General features: G+C 32.9%; 1 protein-coding gene across 49 annotated transcripts in view; it reads right to left on the bottom strand.

The window, feature by feature from the left end:
* RIMS2 (regulating synaptic membrane exocytosis 2) overlaps positions 1 to 21,488 on the bottom strand; it is a 731,813-nt gene that overhangs the window by 233,014 nt on the left and 477,311 nt on the right. For all 49 annotated transcript variants that reach the window (XM_037802482.1, XM_037802459.1, XM_037802461.1 and 46 more), the window contains 2 exons: positions 18,066 to 18,222; positions 6,692 to 6,808 (listed from right to left, as the gene is read on the bottom strand). In XM_037802482.1, coding sequence (XP_037658410.1) covers positions 6,692 to 6,808; positions 18,066 to 18,222 — 274 coding nt within the window. The remainder of the gene's footprint in view (positions 1 to 6,691; positions 6,809 to 18,065; positions 18,223 to 21,488) is intronic.

Genomic DNA, 21,488 nt, shown 5'->3' with positions numbered 1-21,488 from the left:
CTTCTAGTTCATGCTTCAAGCTTACTGTAATTTAACTTCTGCTTCTACCATTCTCTTGAAGCTATTCTGTGAATCTTATCTGTGAAATCCTAAAAATCTCTTTGGTCTCCTATCGAGCGTCATCATAAAACACACACCTGTAGTATTAGACATTGATTTTCAGCCTGTTTCCTGACACTCTCTCTCCTCTTGGTTTCTGAAACCATTCTCTCTGGCTATTAAAGATAGTATTTATTTAACAGTAACTGTATGCGAAGTCCATTAAAGCCTTTTATCTCATTTACTTCTCATAAAAAGTTTTTGAGGTAGTTTCTAGTACTCCCCATTTCCACAGACAGAAAAACAGAGGCTGCAAGTACTTGCCCACAGCCATATAGTAAGTAGCAGAACGGATTTCAATCTCGAAGCTTTTTAAATCCAAAACCCAGACTGAACCATTTATACATTCTGCCATTCTCCCACATACAGGCTTGCTTCTTTACCTGTTTCATATACTGGATCTCCTTTCGCTGTATTCTTTAGAGGTAGCTGTTTCCCAAGATTATTTTTGGAAAATGTTATTTGTTTTTATAGTGTGAAATATCACTTTGCTTTAGCCTTGATTTTCTCTTGGGTATCATAGACATTTCTAGCTGTTTACTGGGCTCTCCAGATGGCTGCCTGAGAGTCATGCGGTCACTTAAAAATCAACACATGCTAATTGTGAACCCTTGAACAAGATATTTCGCCTGTTTGGATCTCTAGAGCTGCCTTTGGGAATTGAGGGGATTGAAGCAGTGGTTTTCAAACTTTCTCTTTTTAGCAGAAGACCACTTTGTTTTTGTTTTTTTTCAAACAAAATTTCAAGAACCATTATATAGGAATTATGGTAATGAGACTGACTCAGGATAAAGAGGGAGCAAGAAGACTCAGTTTTACCCATCATAGCAGTCCCTCAGGTACTTCTTCAGAATCCTAGGGCTCTATAATCTCCAAAGTTCCTTCTAATTACAAACATAACTATTTAATATCCTTTTGAAACTTAATATAATATTGCAACTATTCTTCTTGTAATCTCAGTTTCAACTGATGATTTAAATATGTACTTAATAAGCCAAAAAAAAAAAACCCTCAGAATTTTCTGTAACTCCTCTATTTTCCTTATTTTCCACATTTCAATTGATTTATAAACTCTGCTGCATTTAATTCATAAATAACTCACATTTGTCCCATCTTTCCATCCTACCACAACCTTAAATCAGGTTATCATCATGTCTTACCATGTCTATTGAAATAACCTTCTACTGGTATCTTTATATTCAGATCCCAGCCTTCTCCCCACACCCAATCCATTCTCCACTCTCTCTACAGAAGTGTATTTCTAAGCTGTAACTCTTATTGTACAGGTATCTTGTTCAAAATTCTTCAATGGCTCCCTATTACAAAAAAAAAAAAAAAAAAAGCAAATTGCTTAAGACGGCATGTGAATTGGGTTCCAATTTGTTTTTGGTATTCATCTCTCACTTCTCATCTCCCATACCAGAACCTTCTATCTAGACACGCCAGACTCCCTAAGACACTTTAAACATACCACATATTGTTTCTGACTCTGAGACTTTATTCATGCTCCTCTCTCTGCCAGGAATGGCCGTCATTCCTCTCTCTCTTTCCATTTCTTTGCCCCTCAAATTTCCACTCAGCCTTTGAAGTCCAACTTCTCTTTGAAGACTTTTCTGATAGACTCAAGCAAGTTATTTTCTCTCCAATCTATTCCAATAACATTATACATCTGTCCCATAGTCTCTTGTGTTCCAGAGTTAGTTGTTGTAGGATAATCTATCTATTTTGACCAGAATAATGTCATTTTTTAAATCTTTTTGCACAATGGCTGACCCTATAGTAGCATTCAGTAAAATATATTTTAAATTGAACTAAAAAGTAAAAACAGAACACACCATTTTCATGATGAACCTACTCTCCAAAAAGAACACTGGTTCACATAATCATAGAAACTTCCTAAAAGTAAATCATAAAAATTATAAGCCCATGCATAAGCAAATAGGGAATATAGAGTCTTAGGATTTACAGAGTAGAAATAATACCCAACAGTTAAAATGCTGGAATTTATTGGTTAAAAAAGGAATACATTTTCTCTGAAAATCACCTGAGTAACAAAAAATGGGTGAACTTCAAAGCTTGCTAAAACTTACAAACTCATAGAATATATCACTATACAATTTCTATTTTTTTTTTTCCTGGAAGATACTTATAATTAACTTTATCCCTATAAAGCCAAAGAAAACACTAAGCAAGAATCATCTTCATCAAACATCAGTTTAATTGTTTTATTTTCCTTTTCTATCGCTATAGTTATGTTATGGTTCTTAACCTTTTATGGTCATGATCCCCAATAAGATTCTGTTGAAAATTACAAAACACATATACATATTTCACCCCAAATTAACCATACTAGTTCAGCAAGCTGCAGACCCTCTGAAATACACTCAAAGTCCATAGATGCATCTAAGGTCCTATACTGCATCTATTTGGTAAAACTTAAAAATATTTTAAATTTCTTCATTAAACCAAGTTTACTTTACTATTAAAATTAATGGGTAGTATAAAATCTGAGAAACAGATAATGTCTTGAATATGCATAATAAATTAAACAAATAAAGTTATTCATATTTAAAATTTTCATTTTGATCCAATCTGCTTGAAATTAAAAAAAATGAGCAGAGTAGTAATTCATTGTAAAAGAAAATAAATGAAAAAACTAACAAAGTTACTAAATTTTAAAAAGCTAAAAAATGAAATGAAGTAAGAAGGTACAGATTGTAAGAATCATGATAAAAATATTATTCTTCAAAGAACTGTACCTATCCAATTTCTAGACACTTTTGTTGTTATCAAGTAATATAACTGCTAAAGGCAGCACAAAATTACATTTGTAATGAATTATCCTTCCATTATATTAAATGAGGCTGACTCCCCCCTACGTGGGATCAGACACCCAGGGGAGTGAATCTCCCTGGAAACGTGGAATACGACTCCCGGGGAGGAATGTAGATCTGGCATCGTGGGACGGAGAACATCTTCTTGACCAAAAGGGGGATGTGAAAGGAAATGAAATAAGCTTCAGTGGCAGAGAGATTCCAAAAGGAGCCGAGAGGTCACTCTGGTGGGCACTCTTATGCACACTTTAGACAACCCTTTTTAGGTTCTAAAGAATTGGGGTAGCTGGTGGTGGATACCTGAAACTATCAAACTACAACCCAGAACCCATGAATCTCGAAGACAGTTGTATAAAAATGTAGCTTATGAGGGGTGACAATGGGATTGGGAAAGCCATAAGGACCACACTCCACTTTGTCTAGTTTATGGATGGATGAGTAGAAAAATAGGGGAAGGAAACAAACAGACAAAGGTACCCAGTGTTCTTTTTTACTTCAATTGCTCTTTTTCACTCTAATTATTATTCTTGTTATTTTTGCGTGTGTGCTAATGAAGGTGTCAGGGATTGATTTGGGTGATGAATGTACCACTATGTAATGGTACTGTAAACAATCGAAAGTACGATTTGTTTTGTATGACTGCGTGGTATGTGAATATATCTCAATAAAATGAAGATAAAAAAAAAAAATGAGGCTGAATGACCCCCTCCAGACACAAAAAAAGACTGCAAAAGAAGACAAGTCAAGCTTTCAACACCAACTTAACGCAGAACTTTCTGCTCAGAGGCTCTAAACTGTTAATGTTTTAAAAAATACTCAGATTGATTTAACTGCCTTAAAATATGTTCCTGAAACATAACAAATAAAGTGTTTTTTATTTTTTGAAAGTGAATCCTCTTTTTTTCATTTACTTTCTCTATGATTTCAAATTTTCAGAGATATATTTCCCTCAGAGTTGATAGTAGAGTGAGCCAAAGATGCTATTCTTTTTAATGGAATAGTTATAGGTACATTTTACACTTTTTGATAGCTGGCTGCCTCATAAAGAGTAGAGAATAAGCATAAATGTGTGAGATCCATATAATTGGACATCTTCCTTTTGGAATATAATGTATTAATTGAATGCACAGAAGAAAAAGTTTATAAGGTAATTTATCTTCTGCCAGTGTTAATTTTTTTTCTTATTATGCTAAAAGTATACTCATTTTAAAAGATCCTTTTAAAATGATCCTTTTAAAATGAGCCAAAAGATCCTTTTAAAATGTTACTGGTCAGGCACATTTTTTTGAGTACATATTATGCAACTGGAGGCACTATATCATTTAATTTACACAATATTTTAATTTTATAGACCAGGAAATCAAGTGTCAAAGACGTTCATTTTCCCAAAGATAAACAGTCAGCAAGGAATAAAATCCTAGATTCAAACTCAAAGTCATTTGACTTCAAAGCCTACGATACTCAAAAACAGTATATTTGATAAAACATTATTCTAGTCCAGTGCATCAAAAAAATTAATGGACTTCTGAAACTACCTAAATTATTCAAAGGAGATGCTTTTTTTTTTAGGTTTTTAAATCAACAGTATTGTTGGGTTACTCAATAAAATGCTGTTAACAAAAATACATTGTAAGAGTTCTTGAGTATTCTTACCTTCTAAATAATACAAAAAAAAAAATACAATTACGTCACATGCATTCTATTACTGAAAACTTTTTAGAATATTAGGGTAAAACATAAATCAAGGACTCACTGTTTAATAATGTGATAGACCATTGGATGGATCATACTGTATGTTTTAATTCCTCATGTTAATGAATAATGGCTTTGTATTTCTTTTTAAAAGTAATTTTATTTTAATTTTTTCAAGAAGAATTTCAGGGCAGCTCACAATTAAGAGTAATTATTTTGACCTTGCAATCTACAGCATTCTAAAAAATATAATGAAACCCTGTGGTTCAATTTCCCCCAAAACTTCTGGATGTTATTACTTGAACATTTTTGATAACCTAAAAGATTCACAGAATTATAAAGTAAACAAGAAAAATATAATGACATTTCAGTTTAGGACAGTATTAGCTAACACCGAGGATTAGTCACCAAGGATTTAATAGTAAATTTTGTTGCCATTAATGCTAGGGCTATTTGCCTTAAAATACAGATAAAGATTACTCATTTGCTCTGATAGTAGTTATTTTTGTTTTAAATATAATTCTAGAGTTTAATTTTATTCTAGTCTTCTCTGCAAGATTTAGACTGTATTACTTGTCTTCAGAGAAAATATCAAAGTCCATTTTTCATTAAAAGAAAAGCTATATAAACTTGAAGGATTTAAAGTCATTTCAGACTTTTCTTCTCTCATCATTTCCATTATCAAATATTCAGTGTAAAAGGATTTTTTAACTTGCTAATTTCCAGAAATGATCAAACTCATTAAAATCCTATTATGTAACTAAAAAAACCATTCACCCATCCTCATATGACTCCAAATCCTAATCATGCCAACATAGTTATCCTTCTTTCACTGTAGTTGTTCTTGACAAGAATTGATTACTATAGGTAGTATGTCTATAATTACTCCTAAAGACATAGATTATGAAAAAATAAAATTAAAAAGAAATAAAATACTACATTAATTTTCACTTGCCACTGATTCTGATATTAATTTAATACTTTCCTAATTTCTTCTTAGATCTCAGACAGAAAAGCCAATACTTGTTTGAAACTGTTGAAGGCTAAGGTATTTCCTATCTTGTCTTTTGGAGAAGCATACTAAAAGACAATGAAATTATAAGCATTTAACAGAGTACTACCCTAGATTTAGACAGAACAATTAAATTTACAAATATAGATAGCAATTTCTCATATCAGTTGATTAACAAGTCCTCAGTGTTTCTCCTAAAATTGGTTTCAGATGCATACAGAGGGACTTCTGAGTACGCTCATTATTTTATTATAATATTCTCTGAATAGTAAATTCAGTTTTCTTTCCTAATCTTATCTAAAACTCATTTTGTGGTTTGGAAAAAATATCATTACATTCATTTTATGTATGACCAACCATGAATTAAAATGGTTAATCAATTTGTTTAACTTAAAAAATTAGTAGTAATTAATGTAAACATTGTAACATACCATGCTACTTCCAAGTTTGCTATATTTAATGGAGCAAATTCAGAGAATTCTTTCAAATGCAACATCAACAAGCATGATTCTTTAAGATTAAGTTTAAAAAGTTTACAGAAAGCCACGAGGAAAAACCTCTTCATGAATCAAATTAAAATGTTCCCTAAACAAACCAGATTCTGTTTTCAATACTATTATATATAAAAGGCCTTGCTGCTAAACATAAAAGACTTTTAATTCGATTGCCTCAAGAAAGTATTTGATACATAACAATTGGTTATGATAAGGTAAGAACAATGAGACAACTTGTTTTCATTATGATTATCATTGTAACCTTACATGCAAATTCACTAATTTAATTGGCTTGATTTAACAAGAGACCAAAATTGCAAAAGAAAGATGATTTTGTTTTTTTCTCACCAAGAGGAAAACTGCCCTTTTTTTTTTTTTTTTTTTTTTAATGATGTGGTAGTCATAAGAATGAATGTGGCTTTATTTGCAAAGGCAAAAAAAGGATTTTAGAAACTAGGATAAAAGAATACCAAAGTCCAGAATGAAATTACTTTAGGGTAACACCTTCTTACTGAAGGCAGTGATTGTGATAGAGTCTAATAGCATTTAATTGTATTTACCTGTCTCTTTCTGGAGAATAATGGTCATCCATGACATGATGTCTATCCATTCGGCTAATTGTATTATAATGTCCAGGAGTAGAGCGAGTCCCTCGAAGTCCCTGCTCCACATTCCGACTGAAATAGTGAGATCCATTAAATACATCAGTAAACCATAATCATATACTATAATAAAAATGAGGTTTATTAGTAAAGATAACAGAAAAAGGCAGTCATTGTAATATCAAGTCCAGGTTTTTTTGATTTAACTAATTGTCCCCCCTCCCCCTGAAAACTGGGTAAATTCTAATGAAGGTAGAGAGTAAGTTAGAAGATCGCTGTTGTAACAGAGAAAAGACATTTTTAAAAAGAGCCCAAATTAGGCTAAATGTCAATGGGGATGGAGACAAGGAATATCAAAGCTATTAAACTGATGGTCCCCAAGTCTTAGAGGCTTAGTCAGAAGGCAGTGATATTCAATGATATAGGAAATAAAAGAGGAGTAGTAGATTTATGTGGAGAAAATGAGTTCAGTGTTGGATATGTTTGTTTATATGACCGACAGTAAACGAGGTAGAAACACCTAGTAGGTAGTTGGACATGAGTTCAGAGATTAGGAAAACACTCAAAATCTGTTCACATCCTACCATCTCTTGATATCACCCTAGCCCAGACTGCCATCCTCCTGCCTATCATTTACCAATAGCTATCTAAGTAGTCTCCTGCTTCAAGCCTTACCCAAGTCTACCAACACACACAGTAGCCCTTTAAAATATAAATCATCATGGCAGATTGCGGGAAGAAGGTAAGGGAGGAAAAGCCAGGAATCAGGCCCTTCACCAGAACAACTACTGAACTGGCAAGAACCATCTGAATCAACTATTTTGAAACTCTGGAGTCTAATAGAACATTGTGCATCATTCAGAGAAAGGCCAGAAGAAGAGGCTGGTAAATTGTGGTAAATACTGGTGAATTTTACTGTCTGTACTGCGGCTTCCATACCCTATCCCTGAGCCTCCTGGTAGGCAGCAGTGGAGATCTCAACCACGACTCCTGGAACGGTTTGCAGGTGCCAGGTTAGAATACAAAGACGCAGTTCTCCAAGATCCAGGGGTGTGCAGTCTCACAGCTGCTCTGTGCTTTAATCAGCTAATTTAGAGCACCAGGGGCCCAGCTCTAAGAGCAGCCACTGCTCCAACCCACCTAGGGCAAAAGTGGCAGAGAAATCTTAAAGATAGTACACTTCCTCAAAATTACAGAAAACAGTTAAAGAGCTGTATTAACTGGGAAAGCACCAAATTAAAAAACATATATAACTTAAAAATCATAGGAGAAACTACTAGTGTCCTTGCAGGCCTCTCCCTCAATCCCTCTCCAGCGTGGGGTGGAGCAAACAAGCTCTCCATTGTGGGTCCATGGCCTCATTCCAGTTGGGAAGGACTGACCTAGGAAACTCTTCTCCAATGCTCTGCTCCAGAAGTTTCCCTCCAGGCAAAGGCAGCTTGGGATAGCTAAACCAGTGTAAAAAACTATTAAGGCAAACAGCTAGGGACAAAGATTTTCCTGCTTTAAGTCTTAGAGCACTGAAAAGAGAGAGAAAGTCCATCATAGGGAGTAGAAGAGACATTCAAATTCCTGAAAACAGGGAAACTCCTAAGGCCACTAGCAAGCACAAGCCCAAGACAAAACACAGGCTCAGGAAAAAGAGGGAAAACCCTGCACTTTGCATTTGCCTTGGTCTGACCTTCTTGAAAGAAGGGCTGAACTCTGAAGGATAGCAACAGCCACCAAAAAGCCAATTTGCAAAACCATGAAATGCGTTTATTGCGTTGGTTTCCTTGGTTTTGTTAGCGTCTAACACTCAAGGAAATCTGTGTCATAATGTCAGCTGGATACAAACTCAGACAACTCAAGGAATAAATCCCAGAGTTAACATTTTAAAATATTAAAATGTATGGTGTGCAACAAAAGATTACAAGACAAAGAAACAAGAAATGATGGCCCATTCAAAGGAAGAGGATAAAATCCAGAAAACATCAATGAAGAAGACCACATAACAGACAAAGATTTTTAAAAAGTGATCTTCAATATGCTCAAGGAGATGAAGGAAAATACAGAGAAAGAACTAAAGGATATCAAAACAACAACAACAAATGAACAAAATGAGAATCTCAATAAAGAGAACTATTAAAAAAAGAAAAAAACAGAACTACTGGAGATGAAGACCTCAATCACTGAAATGAAAAATTCCCAGGAGTTTCAAAAGCAGATTAAAACTGGCTAAAGAATCAGTGAACTCAAACACAAGACAGTTGAAATGAGTCATGTTGAGGAGGAAAAGAGATAAAAAAATATTATAAAAAGCAAAATAGACTAAGAGACCTGTGGGACAGCATTAAGCATACCATATTCACATTATGGGAGTCACGAAGGAGAAGAAAGAAAGACGTCATCAGAAGGCATTTTCAAAGAAATAATGACAAAACACTTCCCAAACTTAGCAAAAGACATGAATATGGACATCCAAGAAGACCAATGGATATCAAACAGGATAAATTTGAACAGAAATACACCCAGGAATGTAGTTGTCAAACTGTCAAATGCAAAGGCCAAGGAGAGAGTACTGAAAGCAGCAAGAGAAAAACAACATGTTATGTACAAGGGAGACCCAATTAGAGTGTCAGTTTCTCATCAGAAACCATGGTGGCAAGAAAATAGTAGGATGAAATACTCAAAGTGCTAAAAGGAAGCAATTGCCAACCAAAAATTTTATATCCTGTGAAAATTTCTTTCAAAAATGAGGGAAAGATCAAGAAATTCCCAAATAAACAAAAGCTGAGGGAGTTCATTACTGCTAGACTGGCCCTACAATGTTAAAGGGAGTTGTTCAAACTGAAAGGAAAGGACACTGCACAGCTGATCAAAGTGTCATAAAGAAATAAAGAGCCCTGTAAAGGTAACTATATGGGTAATTATAACTGACATTACTATTGTATTTTTTGGTATCTAACTCCAATTCTTACTTCTTCTAGGTGTTAAACTGAAAGTACATAAAAATTAATGATAAATCTAGGGTGTTTGACATACAATGTACAAAGATATAATTTGTAAAAAGTATAAAAAAAGGGTGGAGGGACAGGGGAGTAGAGGACAGTGAATGTGTATGCTACTGAAGTTAAGTTGATATCTAATAAAAATGATTGCTATACATTTAAGATGTTGCATTTTTTTACCCCCATGGTAACCACAAAGAAAATATATGAAAAATATATTCAGAAAGACATAAGAATGGAATCAATATGGTAAAATAAAAAGTCAAATAAATATGAAAGCATTATTGACATTAATGGAAGTATTGGGGGTCAAAAACATGTAAGACTTCCAAAGAATAAGTAGCCAAATGGGAGAAGAAAATCTTCATTATCAGTAGACACTTTAAATGTAAAAGGATTAAACTCTCCAGTCAAAAGGCAGAGATCGGTAGAATGGATTAAAAAAAGCATGACCCAACTATATGCTGTTTATAAGAGACTAACTTTAAATTAAAAAACATAAGTAGGTTGAAATTGAACGGATGGAAAAAAATATGCCAAGTATGTTGCTTTGGATGTATTATGTCCCCCAAAGCACCACGTTTTTTGATGCAATCTTGTAGGGGCAGACATATTAGTGTTGATTAGGTTTGAATCTTGGGATTAGGTTCTTTCCATGGAGATGTGACCCACCCAACCGTAGATGATAGCTCTGATTAGATAATTTCCATGGAGGTATGGCCCTGACCATTCAGCATGGGCTTTGATTAGTTTACTAGAACCCTATATAAGCTCAGACAGTAGGAGCTTGCTGCTGCAGCCTAGAGAGGAACGACTTGGGAGAAAGCTCTTTTGAAACCAGAACTCCGGAGAAGTCAGCCATATGCCTTCCCAGCTAACAGAGGTTTTCCAAACGCCATTGGCCATCCTCCAGTGAAGGTACCTGGTTGTTGATGCTTTACCTTGGACACTTTATGTCCTTAAGACTGTAAATGTGTAACCAAAGAAACCCCCTTATAAAAACCAATCCATTTCTGATATTTTGCATAATGGCAGCATTAGCAAACCGGAATAAAAGCAAATTGCAACAAAAGAAAGCTGTGGTAGCTATCCTAATATCAGATAAAATAGACTTTATGTCAAAAACTGTCAAAAGGGACAAAGAAGGACATTATATGCTGATAAAGGAGTCAATTCAAAAAGAAGAGATCATTATGAATACACATGCACCTAAGATCAGAGTCCCAAAATACTTGAAGCAAATATTGATGGATTTCAAGGGAGAAATAGAGATTCTACATTAAAAGTAGCAGACTTTAATATGCCACTTTAAATAATGGATAGAATATCTAGATAGATTATCAATAAGGAAATGGAAGACTTGAAAGATACTCTAAATGTACTAGAAATAAAAACATATATAGAATGCTTTACATGATAGCAGCAGAATACACATTATCTCTATTGTGTATGGATCATTCTCCAGGATAGACCATATCTTAGGTCACAAAACAAGTCTCCATAAATTCAAAAATATTTAAACTATATAATGTATCTTCTCCAACTACAATGGAATGAAATGAAGTTAGAAACCAATAACAGAGGGAAAAATGGAAAATTCACAAATATGGGAAAATTTTTAATTGTATACTTAAACAACAGGTCAAAGAGGAAAGCACAAGGAAAATGAGGTAATGTCTAAAGGGGAATGAAAATGAAAACACAACACACCAAAACTTAGGATATGCAGGAAAGGCAGTGCTGAGGGAAATGTATAGCTCTAAATGCTTAAATTAAAAATGAAAAAAGACCCTAAATTGGAGACCTAACCTCACAACTGGCAGATCTACAAAAAAGAAGAGCAAACTAAACCCGATGTAAACAGAAGGGAGGAAATAATGAAGATTAGGGAGGAGTTACATGAAATAAAGAATAAAGAGAGAGATAATCAACAAAGCCAAAAGTTGACTCTTTGAAAAAAAATCAGTAAAATTGACAAAACTTTAGCAAAACTGAAGAAGAAAAAGAGAGGACACAAATAACTAAAATCAGAAATTAAAAGGGCACATTATTACTGACCCCACCGAAATAAAAAGGACTATAAAAGGATACTATGAACAATGGTACACCAACAAATTAGAAAACCTAGATGAAATGGATAAATTCCTAGAAACATACAAACTATGTACACTGACTCAAGAAAATCTCAACAAACCAATAACTAGAAAAGAGACTGAATCAGTAATCAAAAGCCACCCAACAAAGGAAAGCCCAGGGTCAGATGGTGTCACAAGGAAATTTTACCAAACATTCCAAAAAGAATTAATACCAATCCTGCTCAAACTCCTCCAAAAATTTGAAGAGGAGGGAACCCTCCCTAATTCATTATATGAGGGCAACATCACCCTCATACCAAATCCAGATAAAGATACTAACAAAAAAAAAAAATGTAGAGACCAATATCTCTTAAGAATATAGATGCAAAAACCCTCAACAAAATACTAGCAAACTGAATCCAACAGCACATTAAAAGAATTACACACCATGGGTCAAGTGGCATTCATTCCAGGTATGCAAGGGCTCTTATTGATTAAAAAAAAAAAACAAAAAAAAAAAAACTTAGAAAATAAGGAATAGAAGAAAACTTCTCAACAAGATAAAGGGCATATATGAAAATCCCACAGCTAACATCATACTTAATGGTCAAAGACTAAAAACTTTCCCTCTAAGATCAGGAACAAGACAAGAATGCCACTGTCACAGCCGAATATAATAATATTTAACATTATACTGGAAGTTGTAGGAAGAAAAATTAGGCAAGAAAAAGAAATAAAAGGCATCCATGTTAGAAAGGAAGAAGTAACACTTTCCCTATTTGTAGATGACATGATCCTATACACAGAAAATCCTGAATAATCAACTTGCCAAAGCTACTAGAGGTAGTAAATTAATTCAGCAAAGTGGTGGGTTACAAGATCAACAAGCAAAAAAAAAGTGACATTTCTATACACTAGTAATGAATCATCTGAAGAAGATATCAAGAAAAAAATTCATTTACAATAGCAACTAAAAGAATCAAATATCTAGGAGTAAATCTAATCAAAGATATTAAGGATTTATATGTGGAAAAGTATGAAACATTGCTACAAAAAATCAAAGAAGTCTTAAATGGAAGGGCATTCTGTGTTCATGAATTAGAAGACCAAATATTGTTAAGATATCAATTCTACCCAAAGCCATTTACAGATTCAATGCAACCCAGTAAAAATTCCAACATCCTTCCTTGCAGAAATGGAAAAGCCAATTGTAAGATTTATATGGAAGGGTAAGGGGCTCCAAAGAGCTAAAGCCATCCTGAAAAATAACAAAAGTTGGAGGACTCACACTTCCCAATCTTAAAACTTATTATAAAGCCACAGTAATCAAAATAACACAGTACTGATACAAGAACAGACATATAGACCAGTGGAATTGAATTGAGAGCTCAGAAACCAACCCTCAATGGTCAACTGATTTTTGACAACGTTGCCAAGTCTAGTCATCTGGAAAAGAATCCTCTCTTCATGAAATGGCTCTTGGAAAACTGGGTGTCCTTATTCAAAAGAATGAAGTTGGACCCCCCTCCCCACACTATAGATAAAATTAACTCAAGTAGATCAAAGACCTAAATATAAAAACCAAGAAAACATAGGGAAGTCTCTTCAGGACCTTTTGTTAGGCAATGGTTCTATAGGCTTTACACCCAAAGCACAAGCAATAAAAGAAAAAACTTAAATGGAACCTCATCAAAATTAAAAACTTTTATGCATCATAGGACTTTATCAAGAGATTAAAGCGGCAGCCTACACAATGGGAGAAAATATTTGGAACCATATATCCAATAAGGATCTAATATCCAGAATATGTAAAGAAATCCTACAATTCAACAACAAAAGACAATCAACAGAATTAAAAATGGGCAGTAGATCTGAATAGATATTTCTCCAAAGAAGATATACCAATGACCAAAAGCACATGAAAAGATGCTCAACATAATTAGCCGCAATGGAAATGCAAATTCAAACCACAATGAGACATAATTTCACATACAACAGAATGGTTACTCTTCAAAAAAATGGAAAATTACAAGTGTTGGTGAGGCCACGGAATAATAAGAACACCCATTCATTGTTGGAAGGAATGTAAAATGGTACAGCCACTGTGGAAAACAATTTGGCAGCTCAATAGAAAGTTAAGTAAAGAATTACCTTTTTATTCAGCAATCACATTTCTAGGTATATACCCAAAAGAATTGAATGCAGGGACTGAACAGATATTTCCACACCAATGTTCATAGTGGCATTATTCACATTTGATGGGACAACCCAAGTGTCCATTAACCAACGAACAGATAAACAAAATGTGGTATGTTCACACAATGGAATATTATTCAGCCATTAAAAGGAATGAAGTTCTGATGAATGGGACAACATGGATGAACCCTGTAGACATCATGTTGAGTGAAATAAGCCAGATACAAAAGAACAAATACTGTATGATATCACTGATATGAAATAATTAGAATAAGCAAATTCATAGAGCCAGAAACTAGAATATTGGTTACCAGGGGCTGAGGTGGGGCTAGGGAATGGGGAAGGGAGCAGGTGTTAATGCTTAAATTGTACAGAGTTTCTATTTGGGTGATGGAAAAGTTTTGGTAAATGGTAGTGATGGTAGCACAACATTGTAAATATAATTAACAGCTCTGAATTACATATATTTGAATATGGTTAAAAGGAGAAATTTTAGGTTGTAAATATGTTACTAGAATAAAAATTAAAACAAAACAAAACAAAACCCCAGGACTGTACAATTCAAACAGCGAACCCTAATGTAACCTATGGACTATAGTTAATAGAACTATTATTAAAATGTTCTTTTGTCAGTTGTAACAAACATACCATAATAATGCAAGGCATTAATAATCGGGGAAGGGGATATATGAGAACTCTGCGTTTTATGCATTATTTTTCTGCAAACCTACATTTTCTCTAGTAAATAATTCAACAACAACAAAAAAGATCATGGTGTATCATGCTATAGAATATAAAGTAGGAATCCAGCTTTTAATTTTATTTCATATGATGTGCTAATTTTTCTATCCTTTCCTAACCTTCATTCCACATTAATTTGGGTCACCTTTATCATCACATATCAAATTACACATAAACATAAATGTAAATAAATATATTTATATTATGCTCTCTACTCAATAGGGATATTTTGTTGCAACTGGCTTAGTTAATTCCTGTTTTTAAATTGTTATGGCTTGGTGTTAATATTTTCTCTTCTTTTTCAAAAGGGATTTATCTGTGTACCTTTATCATTGCATATAAATTGTAGAGTGATGTTGTCAAGTTTCCAAAAGTTCCAGTTAGAATTTTGTTTAGTGTTGCACTAGATTTATAGACTAATTTGGGGGAGAATTGATATCTTTATTCTATGAAGTCATTCTACCCAGGAATAGGGTATACCTCTCATCTTTTCTTATATAAAGTTTTACTTCTTTCACTATAAACATCATGTGAATTATTAGATTAATTGCCAGATACTTTATACTTTGTTCTGATTTTCAGAATAGTGTTTTCTGTCCTATTATATTTTCTAAATAGTTATTACTCATATTTGTAAGTTGATCTAATGGTCAGCAATTTGCCAGAACTCTCATATTAGTTTTAATAGCATTTTGACTATATTGGGGTTTCAACGTAGATATCATATCATTAACAAATAATGATGGTTTTCACCACTTCTTTTCCAGTCCTACACTTATTTCTTTTTATTTTCTTATAGCATTTATCAGAACCTGAAATACTATGTTAAACAGTGACAACAATAATGGGCATCCATTTCTAATTTCTGATATTAATGTGAATGTCTCTAAAATTTTTCCATCTAACACAATGTTTATTACAGGATTTTGTTTTATAGCCTTTACTACATGTAGGCAGTTCTTCTCTATTCCTAGTTTCTTTAGTAATGTGAATAAGAGTTGACTATAATAAAATTCTTTTCTGTTTCTATTAAGTATTCTTTCCTCCTTAGTAATTCACAGTTAGATTTAGCTAGTTAACATACAGTTTGCACATTTGTATTTTTAACTGACTTGGGTTTATGATATTGTCTTGCACGGTAAGGGTTGGAACTAATGTTGTATATTAGCCTTAGAAAAAGAGTCACTTGGTTTTACCTATTTTTCTGTTTCTAGAACAAGTATTATAACACAGAAATTATCTGTTCTTGAAAACTAAGTTAAAATTTACCCATAATAACTTCTTAGTCTGGACTTCTATTCTTTGGTTACAGTGAGGGGAGGGTTGGGTTTTTTATTACCATTTCAAGTTTTTTACTACCTGCTGGTTTACTTAACATTTCTACTTCTTATGACAATTTTGATATTTTATATTTTTTCCAGAAATTTAACCATTTACCGAGATTAACAAATGTAACCATTTCAAAAGAGTTGTTTATTTTTAAAATCTCTTTTTAAAAATATCTGTAGTTGTTTCCCTTTTTCATTGTTTTAATTTACTTCTCTCTCTTTTTCTTTACACACTTTTTTTCTATTGTACTGGTACCTATTCATTCTTGAAAAATAATTAGCATTTGGTTTATTTAGCACATACTGTCTTTTATCTTTTTCTCTTTCTGTGTTTCCTTTTATCTCAATTTCATTGATTTTGCCTTCATCTTTATTATTCCTTTCCTTCATGTTTCCTTATGATTTTCTCTCTTCTTTATCTAGTTTTTTATATTCAGTGCTTAACACAACTGAGCAGAGTCAGACTTTGACCTCTTGCCAGGATCCTTTGTGCAAAGTTCAAACTGTATAATTCAAAGTAATGGTATCGATTAGAACTTTTAGATTCAGTGTCTGCTTTTTGTAGAGTATTTTTCTTTGTCCTTTATAACATTTTTGACATTGAATTCAATTTTTTTTCAGATTGAAATTTTCATCCTATATTTTTCATATATGCTTATATTTTTTCATGCCTTTGCTTTCATACTCTATGTTCTTCTATTTTAAGTATGTTGCTCATAGACAATATATTGATGAATCTTGCTCTGGGGATCATGATTGTTAATCTGTTTCTTAAAATCTAAACTGAAAGCTGTATAATTGATCAATTATGATACTTTTGAGCTCCCATTCTTGCTCAGGATTGCCTATTTCCACACTTCTTTTTCATGATAGAACAAATATTTTAAGGCTAAGCTCCTAATATTGTGGTCTTTCTATTTATTTACATGCAGCTGAATCGCATCTAAAACTTCTGCCTATCTTCGATTGAGCGTTCAAATTTTCTTTCTTGTTTTAAAACTCACGCACTCTTTCATTTTTTCAATCAGCAAGGGTTTAATTTATTAAAGGTACAAACTTAAAACCTAGTTCTTTCTTATACTTTAAATTTAAGACTACAATTTTTACTATTCTATCTTTATGTCTACCACATTTTGACAGCCACTTTTCAGAAGACTGAATAATTTTGATTCCATTTACAAACTTCATTAATTTAACATCTTCAAACATTAATACTGTTTATAAATTTACATATTTTCATTTTAATTTCTTCAATTTTCTAAATTAAGTCAACCCTTTTCAAGTACTTAATAGTCCCTATAAGTAAAATAACTTATAAATGTAATTATCTAAAGTTCTCTTAGATGACCTAATACCATGTATAAAATTAGTAAGATTTCAATTAAAAATCCTAAGTCTAAATCTAACTCAATTATTCATTTGAAATAGGAGTATAAAGCTATATACCCAATAGGCCAAATTTTGTTAAACACTCTAAGTACATAAAATGTGAATTACTCACATATTTCTTGTTAGCCCCAACAAACTATTTCTGTGGTTTTTAATCTTGGAAATAGGCTGATCAGAGATTCTCACCAGGCATAAGACTTGGAGCTGCAGACTTTCTGAGCCATTCTTCTCAATATCCACACATTCATTTTTATTCTTCTGATTGTTTGTAATTTTAAAGACCCATCAGATATTTATATTTTCCTCTCTATATTGGAAGGAACTATCTAAATCATTCTTGAGTATAATTAATTAGTTATAACTAGATATGCTCAATATTAATACGTGGTTAAAACTGATTCTTAATGATTTTGAACTCTTACATTAAAATAATATACAGGTTGTCCAAGTTAAAAGGTAATTCTCATCACACAGGTTTATGAATGGCATCTTTATTTTTCCTTAAATAACATTTTTTCCATGAGAACTTATTTTACTCAGAGACTGCTAATGCTACTTTACTAGAGGAAGGCCTGAAATACCGACTACATATAAAGTATGTATGCTATCTTACCTTTGTGGAGGAGGGACACTGGGTGACCACGATCTAGTCCTTCCTATAACATCACCTCGGTGAGGAGACCCTGATGGTGAACAATGGTTTGATGACATTACTTGTTCTGGCACTGATAATGTTGAGCTCTGAAGATCTCGACCATTGTGTCGATAATCTAAAGGGGGGAGGATTAAGATTAAAGTTATCTAACCACTAAGCCTTTTGTGAATTTTGCACTTCATTGAAAAACATAAAATGGTGAAATTTAAAGATAATATATTAAATTTAAAGTAGAATGAAAAAAGTTTAATACCATAATACCAAAATGACATTTTATAAACACGTAAATTAAGATCAAGTGACAAATATTTAGATGACACTATTTACAGCTAGGCAGGGTTAAACTTTTATATATCCTTATAATATGGAGTAAAACTTTTATACACAATTATCTTCAATAGACTCAAGTTTATTCTAAAACCTGTTTTCATCTAATGACCTAGAAGAGCTTAAAATACTTCTCAACAATTATAAATATTAAAATCATGAAGTTCATAAAAAGTTCCTAAAAGTCATTTTTTAAGAGATAAATGATATTAGAAAACACTTTGAATACCATTTGAAGTCTGTATGTAAACTGCTTTTCTTATGGCATTTGAATGGGTTGAGATAAAATAGAATTCTTATATAAAAGTGTGACAGATCGGAGCAGGGGAACAGCCCAAAGGGTTGACATACTTAGGGAAAGTGTGTTGGAAAAGATACAACTCAAATAAGTCCTAGAAAGTAAATGGGATTTAGGACAGTCAGGGAGAAAATTAGAAGGAATTCTAACTTGGTAGAAAAACAGCAGTTTAATTTGTGGCAGCAGGGTAAAGGAAGATAAAAATGCCAGAGTCAGGGGGCATTTTGCAATTTTAAGTAGGGTGGTCAGGCTAGATAGGACTCATTGAGAAGGTAGCAGACCAGCAAAGTCTTGAAGGAGGTGAGGTGTTTCACTAGGTAGATATGTGAAGGAATGTTCTAGAATAAGTGCCGGGTCCCAAGTAGGAGTGTGTCTGACATTTTCACTGAACAGTAAGGAGGATAGGGTACTTGGAGTGGAGAGAGTGAATGAAAACAGATCAGAGATTTGGGAGAAGATCACTGTAAATAATTTTAAAGATTTTGGTATTTAATCTGAGTGAGTTTAATCCATTAGAGGGTTTTTAGCAAAAATTGGACATGATCTAATTTTTGTTTGAACAGGATCACTGTGGTTGCTATGCTGAGAATAGACTGAGGGCAGTAAGACAGGCAGGAGATGACAGTGGCTAGAACCAGGGTGATGGCAAAGGAGACGATAAGTGGTTAGACTGTGTATATATTTTGAAGAGCTATCAGGAAGATTTTGTGAAAGATTTGATATTAGACATATAAGAAAGAGACAGGACAAGAATAAACATAAATTTTTTTATCCAAGTAACTGAAAGAAGGGCATTACCATCAAATGGCATGGTTTGTTGAGAAGGATAAAGAGTTCAGTTTGGATGTGTTGAGTTGGAGATATATGTTAGATAGCCAAGTGGAAATGTCATGTGGGGAGTAGGATACAAAAATTTAGAGTACAGCAGTTGGCCTTAACTGGAGGTATACTTTTGGGAGTTTAGCATATAGATCTTATAGGACCAGATGAGATCCCCAGAGGAGTGAATGTAGATTGAGAGAAGACCCAAGGATGGATCTGGGGGCACTCCAATATCAATATCATTTTGTGACTCGATACAGGAGCAAAAAAGAGGAAGAAATAAATGAGCCTTAACTTGTGAGTTTAGCCTGTTTGGAAGTAAGAATGATTTAATGAGGCTGACCAGTTTAGAGAGGGGGAGATGAGAACAGTTTTAGACATCTAGGCAAACAGATACATACATGAAACAGAATCTTGAGAGAGGGGTTAGGATTGTTAATAAAGATTTTAAAATCATTTATAAAAAGATCATCATTGAAACCTATGGAAACAGTACACAGAGAAACATGAGATTAAGATATACTATTGATAAAAGGAAGAAGAGTTACCAAAAGAAGGGAACTCAGAAAATGCAGTGACATGGAGATTAAAAAGAAATATAGGGTTTTAAGAAAATATAAGCAACTAATAATGTAAAGTGGTATTGAGAGTTGATAAAAAAGATGAATGGGAATAGATAATTGACTTAGGACATTAGAAGATTATAGGTGACTTTTAAGAGCAAATTATCAAAATATTTCCTAAAATTGAGCTGACAATTACATCAACTACCTTTCAATAGAAAATAAGTTTTTTATATTTGTTTGCATATGATTTAAGATGAGAGTGGAAAATATTCCAAAAATTTATGTGACTATGATTCATATTTTATATATATGTGTGTATATATATATACACACACACACACATATATATTTCATTTATTCAGGTTGTTGGATGAGTGAGTTAACTGGTTCAAAGAAATGGTTTATGACCATTAGTATTCCTATTGTTCAGTGTATCATGGGAGGCAAAATCTGGAATTGTTTATGTGAGGAACCTGGCTTTCAATATGAACCAAAGTTTCAACTTATTTTGAAGAATAATAGTCATGCAAATGTCAAATTTACATTTGAATTGAGTTTACCAGAACACATGGAGTATATTATACTTTGGGCATAGTTCATTTTCAGGACATCTGCCTTGAAATCTTGAAAAAATTGAATAAAGCAGCAGATTAATCTTCTCATCAGAAAAGATTAATAGATTAATAGCTCAGGTAAAAAAGAGTTATGAATGACTATAATTGATACTCTAAATTTGATATTCAATCTGCCATTGGAACTAAATCTCTGCATATGAGCTACAAAGTATTAACAAATTTGCTTTAATGGCCTGAAAGGAAATATTTTGATGAAGAAAACCTGATGTGGCTAGATATTCAGAAAAGAGAAGAAACAGAATAGTCAATTAACAAAGGAATAGAATAAAAATAGAAAAAAAATTGTACTGACCTCAGAGCAAGAGACCAAGGAAAATATTTTTCACAACTGCCTTATTGAAGTTTAATTTACAAACCATATTTTGACATCTTAAACTGTTCACCATAGTACAATAAATAAATAAAGGCAGAAACATAGGCATTTAAAAAATAATACAGTGATAGCATGTGAATTGACCCATATAGTAACAAAAATTATCAAAAAACAAAATAAAATATGTTATTTAACTTTCATAGATGCAAAGATACCATGTTTTACATACGACATAGCCTATTTTGTTAAGGGTAAAGTTACTCACAATCATGACATTTTTTAGGTTAATTAAACATTCAAGAATGATAAAATCAAAGCAATTTTGTAATACTAAAGGCATTATAAATATGTTATAGGCATTATATATGTTATATGTATGCATAAATATCAATAAACTTTTTTCAGAGTTTATAGAAAAAG

Source organism: Choloepus didactylus, chromosome 14, assembly GCF_015220235.1.
Source record: "Choloepus didactylus isolate mChoDid1 chromosome 14, mChoDid1.pri, whole genome shotgun sequence".
Classification (NCBI taxonomy): Eukaryota; Metazoa; Chordata; class Mammalia; order Pilosa; family Megalonychidae; genus Choloepus; species Choloepus didactylus.
Note: the sequence above shows the minus strand (reverse complement) of the source record. Positions and strands in the feature narration are given on the sequence as shown.